Consider the following 17,953-nt stretch of genomic DNA (forward strand, 5'->3'; position numbering starts at 1 on the left):
TCAGGCACCTTTCCCACCTTCTAACCCATATATCTCTTACTATGTAATGGTTGCATGGGCCAACTTAGTGTGCAGGCTTTTTGCTTAGGGACACAAACAAAAAATATTAGGTTACAGACTCAGGATTGAGCCTACAATCCTCTATCTCCAACACTACCCCAAACTGCTACCAACTCACTATTAAAACATAATTTCCTCAGTCGAGGAGAATCTATAGTTCACAAAACACCCAAGTAATTTTGATACACAGCCAGGTTTTAAAATTACTGTTTTAAGCAATATTTTTAACGTATCAATGAACCTGTTTTAAGGGGGCAAATAAAAGAAAAAATTTATCACACTGTTCAGGTTATTTATGAACTACTTCCTTCAGCAAATATTTACTGGGCATGAACCATAGCTAGACAGTGTTCCAGGCACCAGGGATATGGTTGTGAAGAAAAAGACATGGTCCTTGCCCTCAGGAACTCACAATCCAGCTGAAGACAGACAACAAACAGATAAACTAAATAATGTCTCTCACATGGTTCTTAGTGCTCTAGGAGCAGGCAGCAGTGGAGAGAGACAGAGAATGAAAGCGGCTACTATTTTATGACAGCAGGCTTCTCTGATGAGATGACATTTGAGCAGAAACCTGAAGCGAAGGAAGCAGCAAGCCATGCATAAAAACAATAACAAAAAAATAGAGGGCTAGGGAGAGCAGCTTACCTTAAACCGCTAAATTATTTTAAAACCTGCTATTTGATCTATAAGGATCACCTTCCTTTCAAATAACAACGAAACCAAAAACAAAACAGCAGAGAGCAGGGGTGTTTGGCTATATTTCAATAAACAGGTGAATACTCTTCAGATTTTTTGTTTTAATCTAATGAGTTTAGATTACTGAAATAACTAAACAATGACTCCAAAGCTACTCTGATAGTATTTTTTTAAATTGTAGGTAAAAACCTTTGGGACACACATGAACATTACTACCCAGAAGAATTGTGGTAATCCAACTAGTAGCATGGTTTCACATGTTTAAGAACTACATAAAATACAAAATAATATAAAAACAACTAGTTATTTTAATTATGTAATCCTAAAAATTTTAAAGGATTTTACGTAAATTTTCAAAGGACACCTTTTCCACTTGTACAGTTTAAGAAGCTACTGTTAAAAAATTAATTAACACTTTATATTTATAGCAGGTAATCGAGCACATCAATTTAATCATAGCAAGTAATCTCTATAGTTGAGTAATATTTTTTACTAAATACCTGAAGAGAAATACATATTCAGAGAAATGATTTTTTAATCTGAAAACCTATTAAATAAGCACTACCAAAATATTTTATTTTAATCAAAAACTAAGTAAAATGAGAAGTTGGAAAGAAGTGACTGTGAGTGTTAAACACTCAAATATAATTAGACTGACAACCAAAAAGCAAACGAAAGAGCAGCCAGCAGGTGAGTGCGCACCCAGGGATGATCGCTTGCTTTGATAAGACCTCTGCCAATTCTAAATATCATAATAGGGGTATTTTATTAATTGCCCATTATTATATCAAAAAAAAAAACTTTGCTCAGATTTCTTAACAATATCCTAGCTGAAACCATATAAACCATGGTAATAACACTCCCTCTTCCAGTAAATTTCTCAACTTACCATACTATTGTAGAAGCTCCCTGTCACTTATTCCATTGCAGACCGGATTAATAACAATTCTACATATGAATCTTTAAAAAATCTTTAGAAAGCAAACCACTCCAGATGCTTTAAAAATTCAGAAGAACTCCTGCTGCCTCTTTTCAGTTATGCATGCTTGAACCTCAAGTTCTTTTCCACCACCACAAAATAACAATACCAAGGTAAAAGGTGAAGAGAGGCCAAATGAATGATTTAAGCCTACTCAACACAATTACTGAGAGTATTCTCCTACAGATAAGAAATTCTGAGTCACGTCAATTACCTTCTGTTAAAAGAACTGGTTATGACAATTGAACTACCATTTATTCCATTCCAGGGCACTCCTGGAAAGATGGCTATGGGGAAGTCAAATTAGAGTCCTCCACGATATCAGAAGGTATCTTTATGTTAGTTTGTTGAGACCTCCAACTAATTTGAGTTTGAACATTTCTATAATATGGAAATTATATATATGGACCTATAACTAAGTGGCTTGAATTAGAGGTCCATAGGAGATGGGGTGTCATGATGCAAAGAAGACAGGTTTGGGATTCAGCCAATCTGGGACTGAATCCTGTCTCAGCCTCTTGCTTACTGTGTGATCGTGGGCAAGTTACTTCGTCTTTTTGAGACTGGATTTCCTCAGATATAAAACAACACACACCTATTAGGGTAGTTGTAAAGCTAAGAAATAATGTACTTAAGGCACTTAGCACAGGGCCTGGAACACCAGTTCTCAATAAATATCATTATGAATAACAAGATCCACATACAACATCCTGTATATTAAAGCTATAATTCTGACTAATTTCAGTGACTTAAGTGTCTTAAAAGGGTTAAAGTTAAAATAATGTAATCAAAATAGCTTCTTTTATTACCATCAAGTTCACAAAAGTGATCCTGTGAATCATCATATCTTGCCCAGTCAATGAAAGCTTCTTTGCTTTGATTACTAGGGGAAGGAGGAATAAAAAAGAACAAGGATTAAATTTGGAGCTGAAAACTTTAACACTGTATTCTAGTGTATTAAAAATAAGATAATATGAGATCACTTCTTTATTAATTAGTTGGTGTTACAAATTCAGTTAGTGGTCACATGAAGGAATGATTAAAACAAGTTATAGGAAAGACATATTAATTTCCATGAGTGATTTACATTTCTTAACTATAACTATTTTAGCCCTAGTTCAATAACTACTTTGACCAGAAAACTAATTTACAAATATATATAAAATGCAGTTAAACACAAAATTCAAGCTGGTCTTTTCAGTTGACTTAGAAACTGTAGTTAACTATGTACTATTTTTCCTAAAGTAGGAATTAAATTTACTTTCATACTTCTTTTAATTTAAATTGCTTCTCTACTTATACAACCCAAAATACAAAAAATGCATTTCTAAGATCTTCCATCCAACGTGGTATTCCCTAGTAATATCAGTTCTACTCTCATCACAGTATATCATTCATTTTACACATGACCTCACATTTAACAAAATCTACCATCGAGATTTCTGACCTGGAGCACTGATAAAGGAACAACTACACTCATTCAAATAAACTTTAATCTATATTCACGTTAACCTACATTCAGACCTTCTCTATCTTAAATACATGATGGCAGCACATATACCATCTTTATTCACTACATAAAACAAACAAACAAAAAAGAGGCAAAAAGATAACATACCAAGTGTAAATCAGGTATTCCTAAATGCACCGTCACAGCCAATAATTTATTTTGTACTTGAGAAGGTGCTGCACAGCATAACCACTACAAGAAGTATACAAGGCTGGCCGCACTACAACAACTTTACCAAGAAAAATTTCCAATTCATTTGCCATGGGATTTTTTTCCCTATGGGAATAATTAACTTAAAAGTTAATGGAAAATTTTATATCATAGATGTTTTACATCATAAGGGACTCAGTTGAAATATGATGCCATAAAACAAGAATGCCTAAGTTCTAATTACAACTAAAATAACTATAGTTATCTTTAATCAGGTAAGTTTTCTGCTGAAAACAGTAAAGAAAAAAGCATTTTTGATATCAATGCCTATTTTCTTATTAGTGATATGACTGACTTAGAGGAACTTTTAGCAACCTTATTTGATGAAGTTTTATGATTGTTTCATCTAACCCTTGCCTAAAGCCATGGTAGGAGAAAAGATATGGAATGTTAATCTGATGCTAATAGAGCTGGCCCAGTTCGGTTTATAAATAAGTTACAAGGAAACTCAGAGATCATCTAGTCCAGCTTTTCTAAAAGCCAGTTTAAAGATGGATGCCACAGTACCTATAAAAGAATTTCTTGGGCTTAATCTACAGCTTTCTATCAAGACAGTGTTGTGAGTTAAAGTAGTTATCTTTGAAGCGGGAAACGAGCAGGAAGGGATGGGATGGAGGGATTACACTGGCATGAGAAAACTTTGGAGAGTGTAGATGTAACCATCTTGATTGTGCTGATTTTTGTGAGTATACACAAGTCAAAACATCACATGGTACATTTTGAATAGGTTCAGTGTATTTTATGTCAATTATACTTCCATAAAGCTGTTTAAAAATTACACTATGACTGTTGGAGAAGCTGTGGAATGTGGAACTCCTGTACACTACTCTAGCAGCAATGTGTTTTGGTACAGTCATTTTGGAAAACCATTTAGCGGTTCTTAATTCCACTCCTAGGTATACTCTCCACAGAAACGCATACCATATCCACCACCAAATATCCACCTAAATATTCTGTGAAATGGCCAAGACACCCAGCAGAATGTTATTCAACATCATGTTGCAACAAATAAGCCAGATACAAAAGGATACATACTGTATTATTCCATTTACATAAACAGACAAAACTAATCTTTGCTAATATAACTCAAAATCATGGTTAACTTCAGAAGGTGGTAATGGCTAGGAAAGTACATAATGTGATCTTCTGGGTAGCAAGTATATTGTTCTGGATGGTGGCTAATAGAGTTGGTTCACTTTGTAAAACTTAATATTTGTATACTTTATTATATGTGTTAAACTTAAAAGTTTAAAAAATTAATAACTTCAGTTCAACAACAAAAATCCATAAGCAAAATTAACAGACAAGCCCTAACAACCCATAGAGCCAACAAAGAATTATCGTCAGATTATATGAAGAATGCCTACAGATTCATTTAAAAAGGCACCCCTTCCCCAATGGAGGAAAAAATAGCAAAGAATACGAACAGGCTATTTACCTCAAAATCTTATGACTTAAGGCCCAGTCCCTGGATCACTTCTCTAGTTATATTCTCTCCTTGGTAATCTCACTCAGGTTTATGGTTTTTAAATACCACACATCCACACATTCATTGAATGACTCTCACATTTTACCTCCAGCCCAGACCACTCCCCTGAAAATGAGAATTGTATATCCAACTGCCTGCTGGACATTCCACAGGCAGCTCAAACTTAGCAAGTTCAAGGTCGAACTAAAACTTCCCATCAAACTTGCTCCTCCTGTGGGTGTCCCCAGTTCAGTAAATGGCAGCTCCATGTTTTTAGTTCTGTCAACTATAAATGGGCACTTGCCATGGGCACTTGCCATCTACCTCTACAAGGATTAAATCACACGTGCTGCTGCAGCTGCTGACCTTCCACATCCCCTGAAGGGAATTCAGGGTGGAGATCAGGAATGAGGCACTCTGTGCTTTGGAAAAATGGGTGGAACAGGTCTTCAGATAGTTAGATGTTTTCAGGGGCTGATTTTGTGAGCCAATCCTTGCATCTCCCCATATGTAGAAAAGCACTAAATCCCTTCATGGTGATGTCTGCTCCCGACTAGCAGACTCTCTACAAAAATATGTGTTTGATTGCACGTACTCCTCCTTTACCAAGATTACCTAATACTGACCCTTCCCCACACCTCTTCAGAACAGTTTCTCAGAGCTATCTGGGATGTTGTCTCCCAGGCTGCAGTCCTCATTTTGCCCCAAATAAAACTTAACTCTTAACTCTCACGTGCATTTTTTTTTTAAATCGACAGTTTCAAATCTTGTAATCATTTATAGCTCCTGTTTTCATACCCTACATCCAATCCTGCAGCAAATACTCACTTCTACCTCCAAAATCTATCTGGAATCTGACTACCACCTCTCATCATTTCTACTGCTATCATCCCAGTCAGTCTAAACTAAATCACCACCATGTCTTATCAGGTTACTACAATAACCACATAACCAGGCTTCCACAACATAACACCTGGCTCCCCAACACACTCTCTCAAAATCCTCTAACGACTTTTCATTCCACTCAGTTTAAAAGTAATATTAATAATAAAGTGTCTTCGAGACTCTGCAAGGTCTCCACCCCACCCTACCCGTGCCCACTCCCACCTGTAGTGTCTTCTGATCTTGTCTTCTGTTACGTTGCCCTTGTTCATTATACTCCAGCCACACTGGCCTTGTGCTTCCTTAAGCAGTCTAGGCATGCTCTGGCCTCAGGGCCTTTTACCAACCATAACAGGCACTGGGGATACTCTCCCCCACCCCTCACCCACCCAGGCATACTGTCACTCAGGCCTTCATGAGCACTTTGCCTATTATCGTTCTGGCCTTCCTGGACCAACAATTTAAAACAGTGCAACCACCTTCGCTCCTAGCCTTCTCTCTCACTCTTCCCTGCATTCTTTTTCTTATTTATTTATCTACTGGCTGGGTTGGGTCTTTGTTGCTGCGCACAGGCTTTGTCTAGTAGTGGCAAGCAGGGGCTACTCTTCGTTGCAGTGTGCAGGCTCCTTATTGTGGTGGCTTCTCTTGTTGCAGAGCACGGGCTCTAGGTGCATGGGCTTCAGCAGTTGCAGCACACGGGCTCAGCAATTGTAGCTCGTGGGCTCTAGAGCACAGGCTGAGTAGTAGGCTTAGTTGCTCCACAGCATGTGGGATCTTCCCAGCCCAGGGATGGAACCCGTGTCCCCTGCATTGGCAGGCAGATTCTTAACCACTGCACCACCAGGGAAGCCCCCTCCCTGCATTATTTTTCCCCCAGGCACTCATCATCATTTTTTTACTCGGCACTAACTTTACTTGTTTCTTGCATATCTCTGACTAGGATTAAGCCACATGAGGGCAGGAATTTGTTTCCTATGTACCCTGCTATAATTCTAGAATAGCACCTCACATATTGCAGGCATTCATTTGTTGAATGAATAAGAAACCTGAATGCCCAATAAACAGAGGGAAACATGCCCAAACTAGTAATCAACAAAATCTAAATTAAGCAAAAATGAGATACTATTTCACACTTAATCAAACATTATCAATTTTTGGCAAGTATGTGGAAAACAAAACAAGTTCTCAGTGCTGAAAGCAGTACATGGCTGCACAAGTATTTTAGAAAGCCATCAGGTAATGTGAAGAACAGCTGCAAGAGGGCAAGCTTAGGATTCAACAATTTTATTTCTAGTGTGTACAAAAAACATTACCCAGGATGCTCAAGGTGACATAATGTGTAGAAGTAAAAAACTTGAAACAATCTAAATGTCCATCAGTAGGGGAACAGATAAGTAAAATATGGCATATTTATATGATGAAAACAATTTACCAGCAAAAAAAAAAAAAACAAACAGATTTGTCTCATTCTAACATGGATATATCTAGAAAGCAAAATGTGTAGTGTAAAAAGAAAGTTGCAGAATGTTATCACATTATATCATTTACATAAAGGAAAAATAAAATCATATCCACAAACTATATATATACATATATATGCATATACATGTATAGTTTATATGTAAATAAATTAAAAACAAAAACATGGACTGGATACATACCAAATTCAGTTACCTCTAAGAAAAGAGGTAAAGAGGTTTAGGGAATAAACAGGGGATTTCAAATTCATCTTTTAGCATTTCTCTTTTCTCATAAATATGGTAGAAAATGTTAACATTTATCCATTTGGAGCAGAGGATATATGGGTGTTTATATTATCCTTTCTACTTTTCTATATTAGAAGTTTTCATCAATAAGTAAGATACATAAAACTACTAATTTTATTGTCTTTAACAATTACAGTACATAATTACACATCTTAACAGGGAAATTAAAAAGAATTTCTGTAATAATCCCTTCCCCACTCACAACTACATATCTGCTCAGTCATTTTACACTGCATATTCTAAGACCACTTACAAATTATTTATGTTGGCCTTCAAAAGCAGGTCTGTACTTAGAGCAAGTAAAGTCAACAGAAAAAAATCTATGAAACAGTTGTTTTAATAGAAACCTTTATCATTCAAAATGTAACACATAGACTGAATTACTATTTTAAAAAGACAAAGATTCAAGTTCCTTTTCCCATAATAATCAGGAAGAATGGACCATTAACCCTGCTAAATGAGAAATCACCTAAATTTTTTTTTAATCATCATTATTGATGACTTAGAAATTTAAGAACGAATCAGCTAAGAGGAAGCGAAGTTATCACAAAATTTAGGATAAAGAATAACTTTTTCCTTTTAAAAATTAGTTGAAACTTTAATCAAAATCACAAGAAAACCTGAAGATTTCTAATATAAATAAACAAGAGAATATGTTCGTACTACCACTAAGATAAAGCTCACCTTAACGTGCTGTTTACTGCTCCCAGTTTACTAGCTTGCTCACAGTCCTCTAATTCTTTGGTATTGTTTGCCACTTTCGAGTACTGAAAGGAAGTTCATAATATGTAAGTTTAGTAATAATTATTACCTTTCTCTTTATTTCAGGTTCCATTGGCAGAAGAGTCAATTTGTCAATGATGATATATATTAAATATAGATACATCCTATTACCAAAATCCCTAACACATGGAAGAAATGCAAATGAAAATATGTCACAAATTTCCACCTAATAAATAAGCAAAGACATTAAAAATGTAGCAATTTGCATTGGTATGTTGGTGTGATGTGAACAGAGAAGACCCTCTTGAGAAAGTAATGCAACAGTATTTATGTAGAGCTGTAAATATGAATAAATCCTTGAGCCAGCAGTCCCACCGCTGAATCCATACCCAGAGCAACAGTTAAAAACAAAAACCAATACCACCCTAGAAAGTTGTTTGGTACTCTCTCGTAATGTTGAGATAGGCATACCCTTTGGCCCAGCAATCTTACTTCTAAATATAGACCTAGAGAAACTCTTACATATGTGCACAATTCGACGAAAGACAAAGATGCCAGTGCGTCATTGTTTGTAATAGCAAAAACCTGAAAACAGTTGAGATGTCCATCAACAGGGGAACGGCTATTCACACAATAATACAAATATCTATACAACTGAATACTTTGCAGCTATTAAAATGAACAAAATCTGCATATATCAACAGAGACAATTTCAAAAGCAATACTGAGTAAAAATATAAGGTAAAAAATGTTTTTAACTTGAAGAAATACAAAATACTGTAAAATTTTCAAAATTTCATATAAAAGATCTATTACTTGTAGATACATGTGTAATACAGTATGAAAATAAAAAGTATCACAGAAGGGTACACATCAACTTCAGCAAAGTCGCCAGCTCTAGGGAGAGAGGAAATATAATGGGATTGGGAAGGAGTTCAGAAGGGATTTCAATTGTCTTTATCCTATTTTAGATCTGAAACAAAAATTAATAAAAGAGTGAGTACAAACAAAAGACTGCAAAGGGTAGAGAGCACGAGAAGAAAATGGAGAGAGGATGCGTAGGGAAGCAGAGAGAGAGGCTATGACAATGTTTATTATACATGTATGATAGTGAAAAACTAGAAATATACTGTTATTTAAAAACATATGAATGCCAAAGTAGATTATGACATACCCCAAAAGGAAAAGGGTAATCTTTTAATGCCAGTGAAAAGTACTATGCTCAAAGTATCTTGATAATTGTTTACTCTATACAATACAATCCTGAATATGACTGAAATAGTTGAAAACAGTTGCAAAAGAGTAAAAACACATACCTGATAAAACCATATGTTAATTAAGTAAACTGACACTGTAGTTATACTTTACAGTTCTTGTAGAAGTTCTAAAAACAGAACTAAAGTATTTCAAAAGAAGCTATATAATTTAATTTTAAGAATACACTACACCTCACTGCTTGCTACAAAATTAGGAATTTGGGATTCCCAAGAAAAAATGTGTCCATTCCTAACTAACCATATCATGGTTCTCTTCTGCAACCACATCAAGCAGTAAGGGGCAAGTTTCACCATGGAAAGCAGAAATATTTAAGGAAGAAAAGTGACTTACCTTATTAGAACTTCCAGCTTTAATTCCAACTGGAATTTTACTCTTAAAATAAGAACAACAAAAATTTAGAAAATTACCTTCATATTTTTTGAGCTTTCTTCACAAATTAATGCCATTGTTCTAATTCAAAAGCTATTTTAGTCCAGAAGGAGAAAAATGTACATTCATTTAAACGCTGTTTTCATACTGCCTCTTGAGGTGAAAGGTAAAGAATTATCCCAATTTACAGACTTGTAAATCATAGTATAGAAAACTGCAACAAAAAGTGTCAAAATCAGCTCTAATAACTCTCAATGCAATAATTAATAGTTTATATAATTTTAGGTTAAAAAAAAAAAAACCTAGTGAAATCACTTTTTCCATAAACTTTCTTTCCACAAAAACAACTTTTTAAAAATTCAAAATTACTTGAAATATATTATGCTCAATTTAAATTTCTGCTCTAGGTTGACATTTAAAGTTTAAATAATTTTGAATTAATACTAGAAAGCAAAAGTTCTTTGACAGACCTGTGGTTGCCAAGGGGGCGGGGGAAGGGAAGGACTCAGAGTTTGGGATTAGCAGATACAAACTACTATATATAGGATGGATAAACAACAAGCCCCTACTGTATAGCATAGGGAACTATATTCAATATCTTGTGAAAAAGCAAAGTGGGAAAGAATATGGAAAAGTATACACATGTATATAACTGAGTCACTTTGCTGTACAGAAGTAATTAACAACATTGTAAATCAACCACACTTCAAAAAAAAGAGTAAGTTCTTTGGCTCATATGATTAACCTAGGGTTTACTGATGTGAGAACTGCATGTAAGTCTATCTTTCCTTTCTGTAAAACCAATAATAAGTTTCAGGCTTAAATAAATCTATGAGTTATTACGACTGGTTTATCAAATACAATCTTAAATAAAAATCATATCTGAAAGCAGGCAATCCCAGGCTGATCCTCTGATCAACCCAGGGGACTGATTTCCAACATCTGAATCTATGGGCTATCAAAATAATAGTAAATTACCTATTAAAACTTTTTCATGTTTCATAGATAAAATTTAGTCAAATATTCAGAATAAATATTTTTCTATCAGGCTGAAGAATGTAAATAACAAAAATTTCCCCCAAATTAACAAAAAGATCATATAGTTAAAACGTTACTTGCTGCCAATATTTTATTATTTCAGTGTTTTCTAGCACCACTAAGGGAGGGCAGAAGAGAGGAAACTATAAAACTCAAGTCAAAAGTAGCAGTTACAGTTATCAGACCCAGAAATTAAAATATAGAATACTTATCAAAACACCCTCTCATTACTGTTGTCCTCTAATGAGTATAATATGCTAAAATCAAAGTATTAGCAGCTTTTTAAAAGGTTTGATGCTAAATGCAGTAACTTGACTTAAGCAAATCTTAATATAGGCTATTAGGAAATCCTGGGATAGGCACCACAGATGATCATCATGAATGACATAAAAATCACGAAAAAGAATTATTAGAAGTAATGATAGGGGACTCTAGAGCCCGTGCACCACAACTAGAGAGCCCACATGCTGCAACTACTGAGCCTGTGTACTCTGGAGCCCGCCCACCACAACAAAAGATCCCGCATGCCGCAACGAAGACCTGACGCAGCCAAATGAATAAATACAATTTTTAAAAAAAAGTAATGATAAATGTGAAGTTAATAACTGAAATCAAACATGAAATAAACCTGGTTGTTGCCACTAACAATATGAAGCAACCTGCAAATTACAAAATTAAGTGAGCCTCATGATTAGAGGTTAAATTATAGAATGTAAATTGTAACTCTGTATCATGACTTTTTCCCCAGAGAAAGAAATACAAATATCCTCATATTAGTTGAAAGAACCAATATAAAGGGGTAGTTTTCATCTCTGGAAAGAAAGGAAAGAGAATGGCACTGGGAAGGGAACAGAAAGAAATTTTTAAATACATATGTTAGATTTCTTATGTTGGGGATTTACACGCAAATGAATACCTTCATTTATTTTTATTAGAAATTTAAGACTACAGAGGAAGATCCACTGTAGACAATAACTGATTATTTTAACATAAAAACTTAGAAATACGTACTGTGCAAAACCAAGTAACTCTCACAACTCAGCAATAAAAAGGAAACAATTTAAAAATGGGCAGAGGATTTGAATATTTTTCTTACAAATACATACAAATGGCCAATAAGCACCTGAAAAGACGCTTGATTCAGGGAAATGCAAATCAAAACCAAAATGAGATGCTATCTGAGAATAGCTAAAATAAAAGACAAAAGAGTAATAAGTGTTGACAAGCATGTAGAGAAACTGGAACCATCATACATTGCTAGAGACAACGTACAGTTGTACAGCCACAATGGTAAGAGTTGGCAGTTCCTCAAGAGTTAAAGTTACTATATGACCTAGCAATTTCACTCCAAAGTATACTTAAGAGAATTGAAAATATATGTCCACACAAATATCTGTGCCTGCTTATTTATTCATTATTCATAGTACCCAAAAAGCGGAAACCACCCAAATGTCCATCAACTACTGAATAAACAAGATGAGGTATGTCCGTACAGTAGAATGTTACTCAGCAACAGAATGAAGTACTGATGCACCACAACATGGACGGACCTTCAAAACATCATGCCAAGCAAAAGAAGCCAGTCACAAATGGCCATATATACTGTATGATTTTATTTACATGAAGTGTCCGTGATAGGCAAATTCATAACAACAGAGAGTGGATTAGTGGTTTCCCGCAGGAGGAAGGAGTAGAAAACAGGGAGTGACTGCTAACAGGCAGGGGTTTCTTTCTGGGGTGATGAAAATGAATTACAACCAGACAGTGGTGATTGTCACACAGTTCTGTGATATACGAGGGCGAGTCAAAAACTATCCACACTCTGGCTGTCAAGCTTACAGAAGTCTTAATATAACCACTGGGCGGATAATTTTTGACTCACCCACGTACTAAAACTCACTGAATTGTGCACTTTAGAACGAGTCAATTTTATGGTATGTGAATCATGTCTCAACAAAGCTGTTATAAAAAAAATCACAGTTAACAATATTAAAATAATAATTTGAGTTCATATTGACAAAAACATAATAAAGTTCTCACTTGCAACAGAATGCCAACTAATAAATGCAGATGAAATGGAATCAGAAAATCCCTTTTTGACAACCATCACATAAATAATTCAGGCAAGAATCATCAATGGATGCTAAAACTATGACGATAAAAAAATGGGATATTTTCACAGTGTCAAAAAATTTCCCTACTTTACCAGGAAGAAATATGGCAAATACCACCTTAATCTCATGATCAAATGACACCATGTGCCTCCTGGTATGACACTGAGGACACAACATCACTTCTATGGTATACCTAACCAAAGCACACGACCTTAATCTAATAATTAGGAAAGACCAGAAAAGCCCAAAATAAGGGGTGTTATACAAAATAACTGGTGTATTTTAAGGAAGGGAGGGAGGAAAAAAGGAAGGAAGGGCAGGAGGGAGTTCATTAAAGTCAAGACAACAAAAGACAAAGAAATACTGAGGGACTATTCCAGGTTAAAAGAAGACTAGAGGGATATGACATCCAAACGCAGGTATGATTCTGGATCAGAAAATTTGTTGTTCTTGCTGTTGCTGTAAAAGCACATTATTAAGTCAGTTGGCAATGTATGATCAAGGTCTATAAAGTAGACATTAGTATTGCATAAATGTCAATTTCCTGATTTTTTAAATTATGCTGTGGTTAATAATCTTGTCTTAAGGAAATACACACTGAAGTATTCAGGGGTAAAAGATCATCATGTTGGTAACATACCTGAATGGTTCAGAAAATAATAATATTAGTATGTACATATAGAGGGAATAAAGCAAATGATAAACATTAACGTTTAAGGAATTTTTATAAAAGTATATGGGAAGTGTAGCATTATTCTTGAAACTTTTCTGTAGGTCTGAAATTATTTCAAACTAAAAAGTTAAAAAACATTTTATTCTTAAAGGAAAACGTAAATAATTTTTTTAAAATTTTCCCTTTGGGAAAGATATTGGTTCAGATGTTTCTTTTCTGTTTTTAAGGCAAAAAACTAGACTGATTAGGTAAGAAAAGCAAAAAAAAGAAAGAAAACATAACTAATTACTACTGAAGAGGAATATAATAAATTATGCTACATGTCAAAAAACAATTCTAAAATGTGGCATTCCCTTACTACAGACTTTTTTCCCCCTCTAATGTAGCAAGACCAAGTGAAGATCTAATTCCAAACCCTGAATTTCCCAATTTTTTGCACTCTAATTCCCACTCTAAATTTGAAATTTAAAATCCGGTAGCATTTCCTTTGCCCAAGAAACAAGATGCAGATTCAATAAAGCATGAAATAAGAGTCAACCATAGATCCAGTCCTAGAACAGGCCTCCATTTTAGAATCAAACTATACTTGCACATCCCATCACCAACACCGCTGGATACAAGAGTGTCTTCAAACCCATTTTGGTGGCAAGTACAGAATAAATCTTCCGTAATCTGATTAAAAAGAAGAGAGCTGAGAGCTCATGTATCTGATGGCAAGTCCAAATGCTTTGACATTAGCCTAAAGTGTAGAGTTCATGCTTACCTAAAAGTTCAAGAGAAAGCATTTCTTTTCTCAATTTTTAAAAAATTTATTTTACCTCTGGACAAGGCTCCACATGACAGTCTTTAATGGAACAATGGCCATCTTCTGCCCAGAAAGGACATGGTCGCTTCAGGTTGACCTTGAGAGAAAGAGTAAATGAGCATTAGTCAGTGTGTGTCACAGTCCTGCAGGGCTAAGATCACTGTGCTGGGCTCCAGGGACCCGGTGGTGAAGGAAAAGCACCCTACCCTGAGGCATCTATGCACATCCCAGATATAACACTAATTATTTAAAATAAATGACTGCTATCAGTCCTCTGACATTTCAAAAAGGAATAAAGTCCAAGCACACTGCTCATCTGAAGAGCCTGGAGAGCATTTCAGGATACTCTAAGGTCTCCCAGCCCCTTACCGCCACCTCACTGCCTGGGTTCTCCCAGACGCCCACTCACTTAACAGATGCGCCCTGAGCACCTGCTACACCTGCTACCTATGAGGCACTGCGCAGGCTTCAGGGGAAAAAGTCAGAAAAGCGCTTTCCCCCTGCAACTTACAGTCTCCTGGAGGGAACAGGAATCATACATTTGCATGCTTATTTAATTACAAATTGTGGCAAATGCTACAAAGGAAAATCCAGAGTTCTGTGATGGAAAATAACGGGGCGGGGCTAGTGGATGGAGGTCTCTGAGGAGGTGGTGTTTTAGTTGGCAGGAGTGTGTGCGTGTGGAAAAGTGATGGGGCTGGGGACAGTTCTGGGAACTGAAAAGCTGACTTAGTTTAACTGACTTTTAGTGGGGAAGGTGGAGGGTGACAGGGAATGGGGGGAAAGTCAGACAAGATGGTGCAAGACATTTTACCATGGTACAAACTCTGGATTTTCATATTCTAAACCTAACGTTAAGACAGTAATTCAACAGGACTTCCACATGGATTGCCCAAGCCAAAAATCAAAGTTTTATTCTTGCTTCCTCCCTTTTTTTTTTTTTATCTCCTGCAAACAATTCATTATTCACTTCTCACTACATCTTCTGTCACCACCTACCCTTCCCCCAACTACTGCAAGTCTCCGTGCCCCTACTACCATCTATTCTCTACACAGTAGCCATAATCATCTCTTTGAAACACAATTCAGAACATACCAACCTCTGCTCAAAACTGCCCTGTGGCTTCCCATCACTTTTAGAGTAAATCCACAGGCCCTCCATCACCTGGCCTCCTACCCACCTGTCTGACCTCCCACAGTCCTACGGGGTCTCAGGAAGGCCTCCGTGGTAACATGTAAAACAGCTATGACTAGAAGTTTCCTAGAGAAAGATTTCTAGGCAGAGGGATCAGGATGTCTAAAGGCAAAGAAGCTTAAAATCACCTGGCAAGCTTGGGAACTGCAGGTTGCCCTGAGCTCCTGGCTTGTAAATCCACCTCCTCCCTGACATCTTTACAGGACATGCACAGGCACCTCAAACTTATTATCACATCCCAAACTGTGCTCTGCTCTTTAGGAATTCTTGCCCTCTCAAGTAAACAGCAACTCCATCATTCTAGCTCTTCAGGCCAAAATCATGGCATCATCCTTGACTCTTCTCTTTCTCACCCCACATACGACAGCTCTGAAAATCAGGTCAGGTCAAAACCCAAGTCCAATTCAATGGCTGAGAAGGCCTTCCACAGGCTGGTTGCCTAGTTTCCTGCCACTTGCCCACTGGCTTCCTCCTGCTGTTCCTCAAATACATGAGGTGCACCATGGTCTCGGAGTCTTGGCTCCTGCTGTGCCCTCTGCCTAGAATGTTCTTTCTCAGACATCCACATGGCTTGCTTGCTCATTCCCTTCAGGTCTTCCTCAAATGCCACCTTCTCAGTTTGCTGTTTTCAGTTGCTAAATTTTAGGCTTATCACACAGCAATAGATAACCAATACACAGGGCAAGGAGTGGGCGTGGTAGACACTGTGACACACTGCTCAGGTCACCCTTCAGGAGAGAAAGGCTCTTACGCCAGCCCTGGAAACACTGCATGCAGCCAACTTCAGCTAAAGAGGGCCACTCTGCCCGAGGTCGCGTCACCCCTTCCTACGATGCCCTTCATCCAATTATTGGTGTAGGGATATAAAGGCCTAGACATCCCCCTGAAGTGGGGACAGCACTGGGGGGTTATCCCATCTTAAGAACTCACCCCTCAAAGGGTCACCTGAGGTTTCCCTGATGCTGCATCACAGCTTTACTTCTCCCTTGGCACAATCCTGATGTCCTCTCTTCCTTTTCCTTCCCTGCGATTGTTGGTTCCAAGAGTTGCCCCTAATTAATCACTGTGTCAGAGTTGGCTTCCCAGGGAACTTCACCTGTAACAACTTGTCCGGCTCCAGAAAAAAACTATTGGTATTTTTATTGGGATCACATTAAATTTATATATTAATTTGGGGGAGAATTAACATCTTTATGGTATGAAAGACATCTGTCCATTTGTTTAAGGCTATTTTTGTCTTTCAGGAGTATTTTGAAGCTTTCTTCCTTTAGGTTTTACATATTTCTTGATACATTTATTCCTATATATTTTATCTTTCTTTTGCTAATGTAAACAGGATTTCCTCTCCTTTATATATATTTAACTTATTGTTTGTATTTATCAAGATATTGATTTTTCAATATTAAATGTATAAGCTATCTTAATGCATTTTTTTTATTATTTGTGCTTATTTTATTATTTAGAGTTTCCTAGATCTACTTTTGTTATTTACAAATGGAGACAGTTTTATTTATCTTTTAAAATTTTTATGCCTCTAGTTGTTTTTTCTTGTTTGACTATACTGGCCAATATGGTCTAGCAGAAAAGGAGATTGTAGGTACCCCTGCATCATGGTTCCTGACCTAAGGGAGAACTCCTCTAGCGTTTCCCCATAAGTACGGTGCTGGCAATGCCGATGTTAGGGTTGAAACCACCACGTTAAGGAAGCACCCAACATTCTTACTTTAACAACTTTTTAAAAAATCCGGAATGTGTATTATATCACGTTGAAGACCTAAAAGCCTCATCTTTGCATTCTCAGAATACAATCCACTTGGTTATATAATATATATTTGTAATATGCTCAAAACTTAAGCATCATCTTTGATTTCACTTTTATCCTCACACCTTACAATCAATCCATCAGAAAAGCTTGCTGTTACCTTTCACATGTGATACTAATCTGATCATTTTTCACCTCTTCCAACTCTACTAGTCTATTCCGAATCCATATCATCTTTCACCTGGACCGCTGCAACAGCCTTGAACATGGTTCCTCTATTTCCTGCCTCACACCCTCACAGTCTCTTTTGTACAAATTCCTCCAATAGCTTCTTATCACACTTTGGATCCAACAGCCTTATGTGGTTAATAAGGCCCTCTTTTTTTTTTTTTCCCAGTCTGGCCCCTACCTACCTCTCCAAC

At 36.5% G+C, this 17,953-nt stretch overlaps 1 protein-coding gene across 1 annotated transcript in view; it reads right to left on the reverse strand.

Moving 5' to 3' along the window:
* ERO1B (endoplasmic reticulum oxidoreductase 1 beta) overlaps positions 1 to 17,953 on the reverse strand; it is a 56,320-nt gene that overhangs the window by 23,775 nt on the left and 14,592 nt on the right. The window contains exons 3-6 of the mRNA XM_057734429.1: positions 14,588 to 14,671; positions 9,906 to 9,947; positions 8,259 to 8,341; positions 2,548 to 2,621 (exon numbers count right to left, since the gene is read on the reverse strand). Of these exons, the coding sequence (XP_057590412.1) occupies positions 2,548 to 2,621; positions 8,259 to 8,341; positions 9,906 to 9,947; positions 14,588 to 14,671 (283 nt within the window). The remainder of the gene's footprint in view (positions 1 to 2,547; positions 2,622 to 8,258; positions 8,342 to 9,905; positions 9,948 to 14,587; positions 14,672 to 17,953) is intronic.

The sequence above is a fragment of the Hippopotamus amphibius genome, chromosome 5 (assembly GCF_030028045.1).
Source record: "Hippopotamus amphibius kiboko isolate mHipAmp2 chromosome 5, mHipAmp2.hap2, whole genome shotgun sequence".
Taxonomy (NCBI): domain Eukaryota; kingdom Metazoa; phylum Chordata; class Mammalia; order Artiodactyla; family Hippopotamidae; genus Hippopotamus; species Hippopotamus amphibius.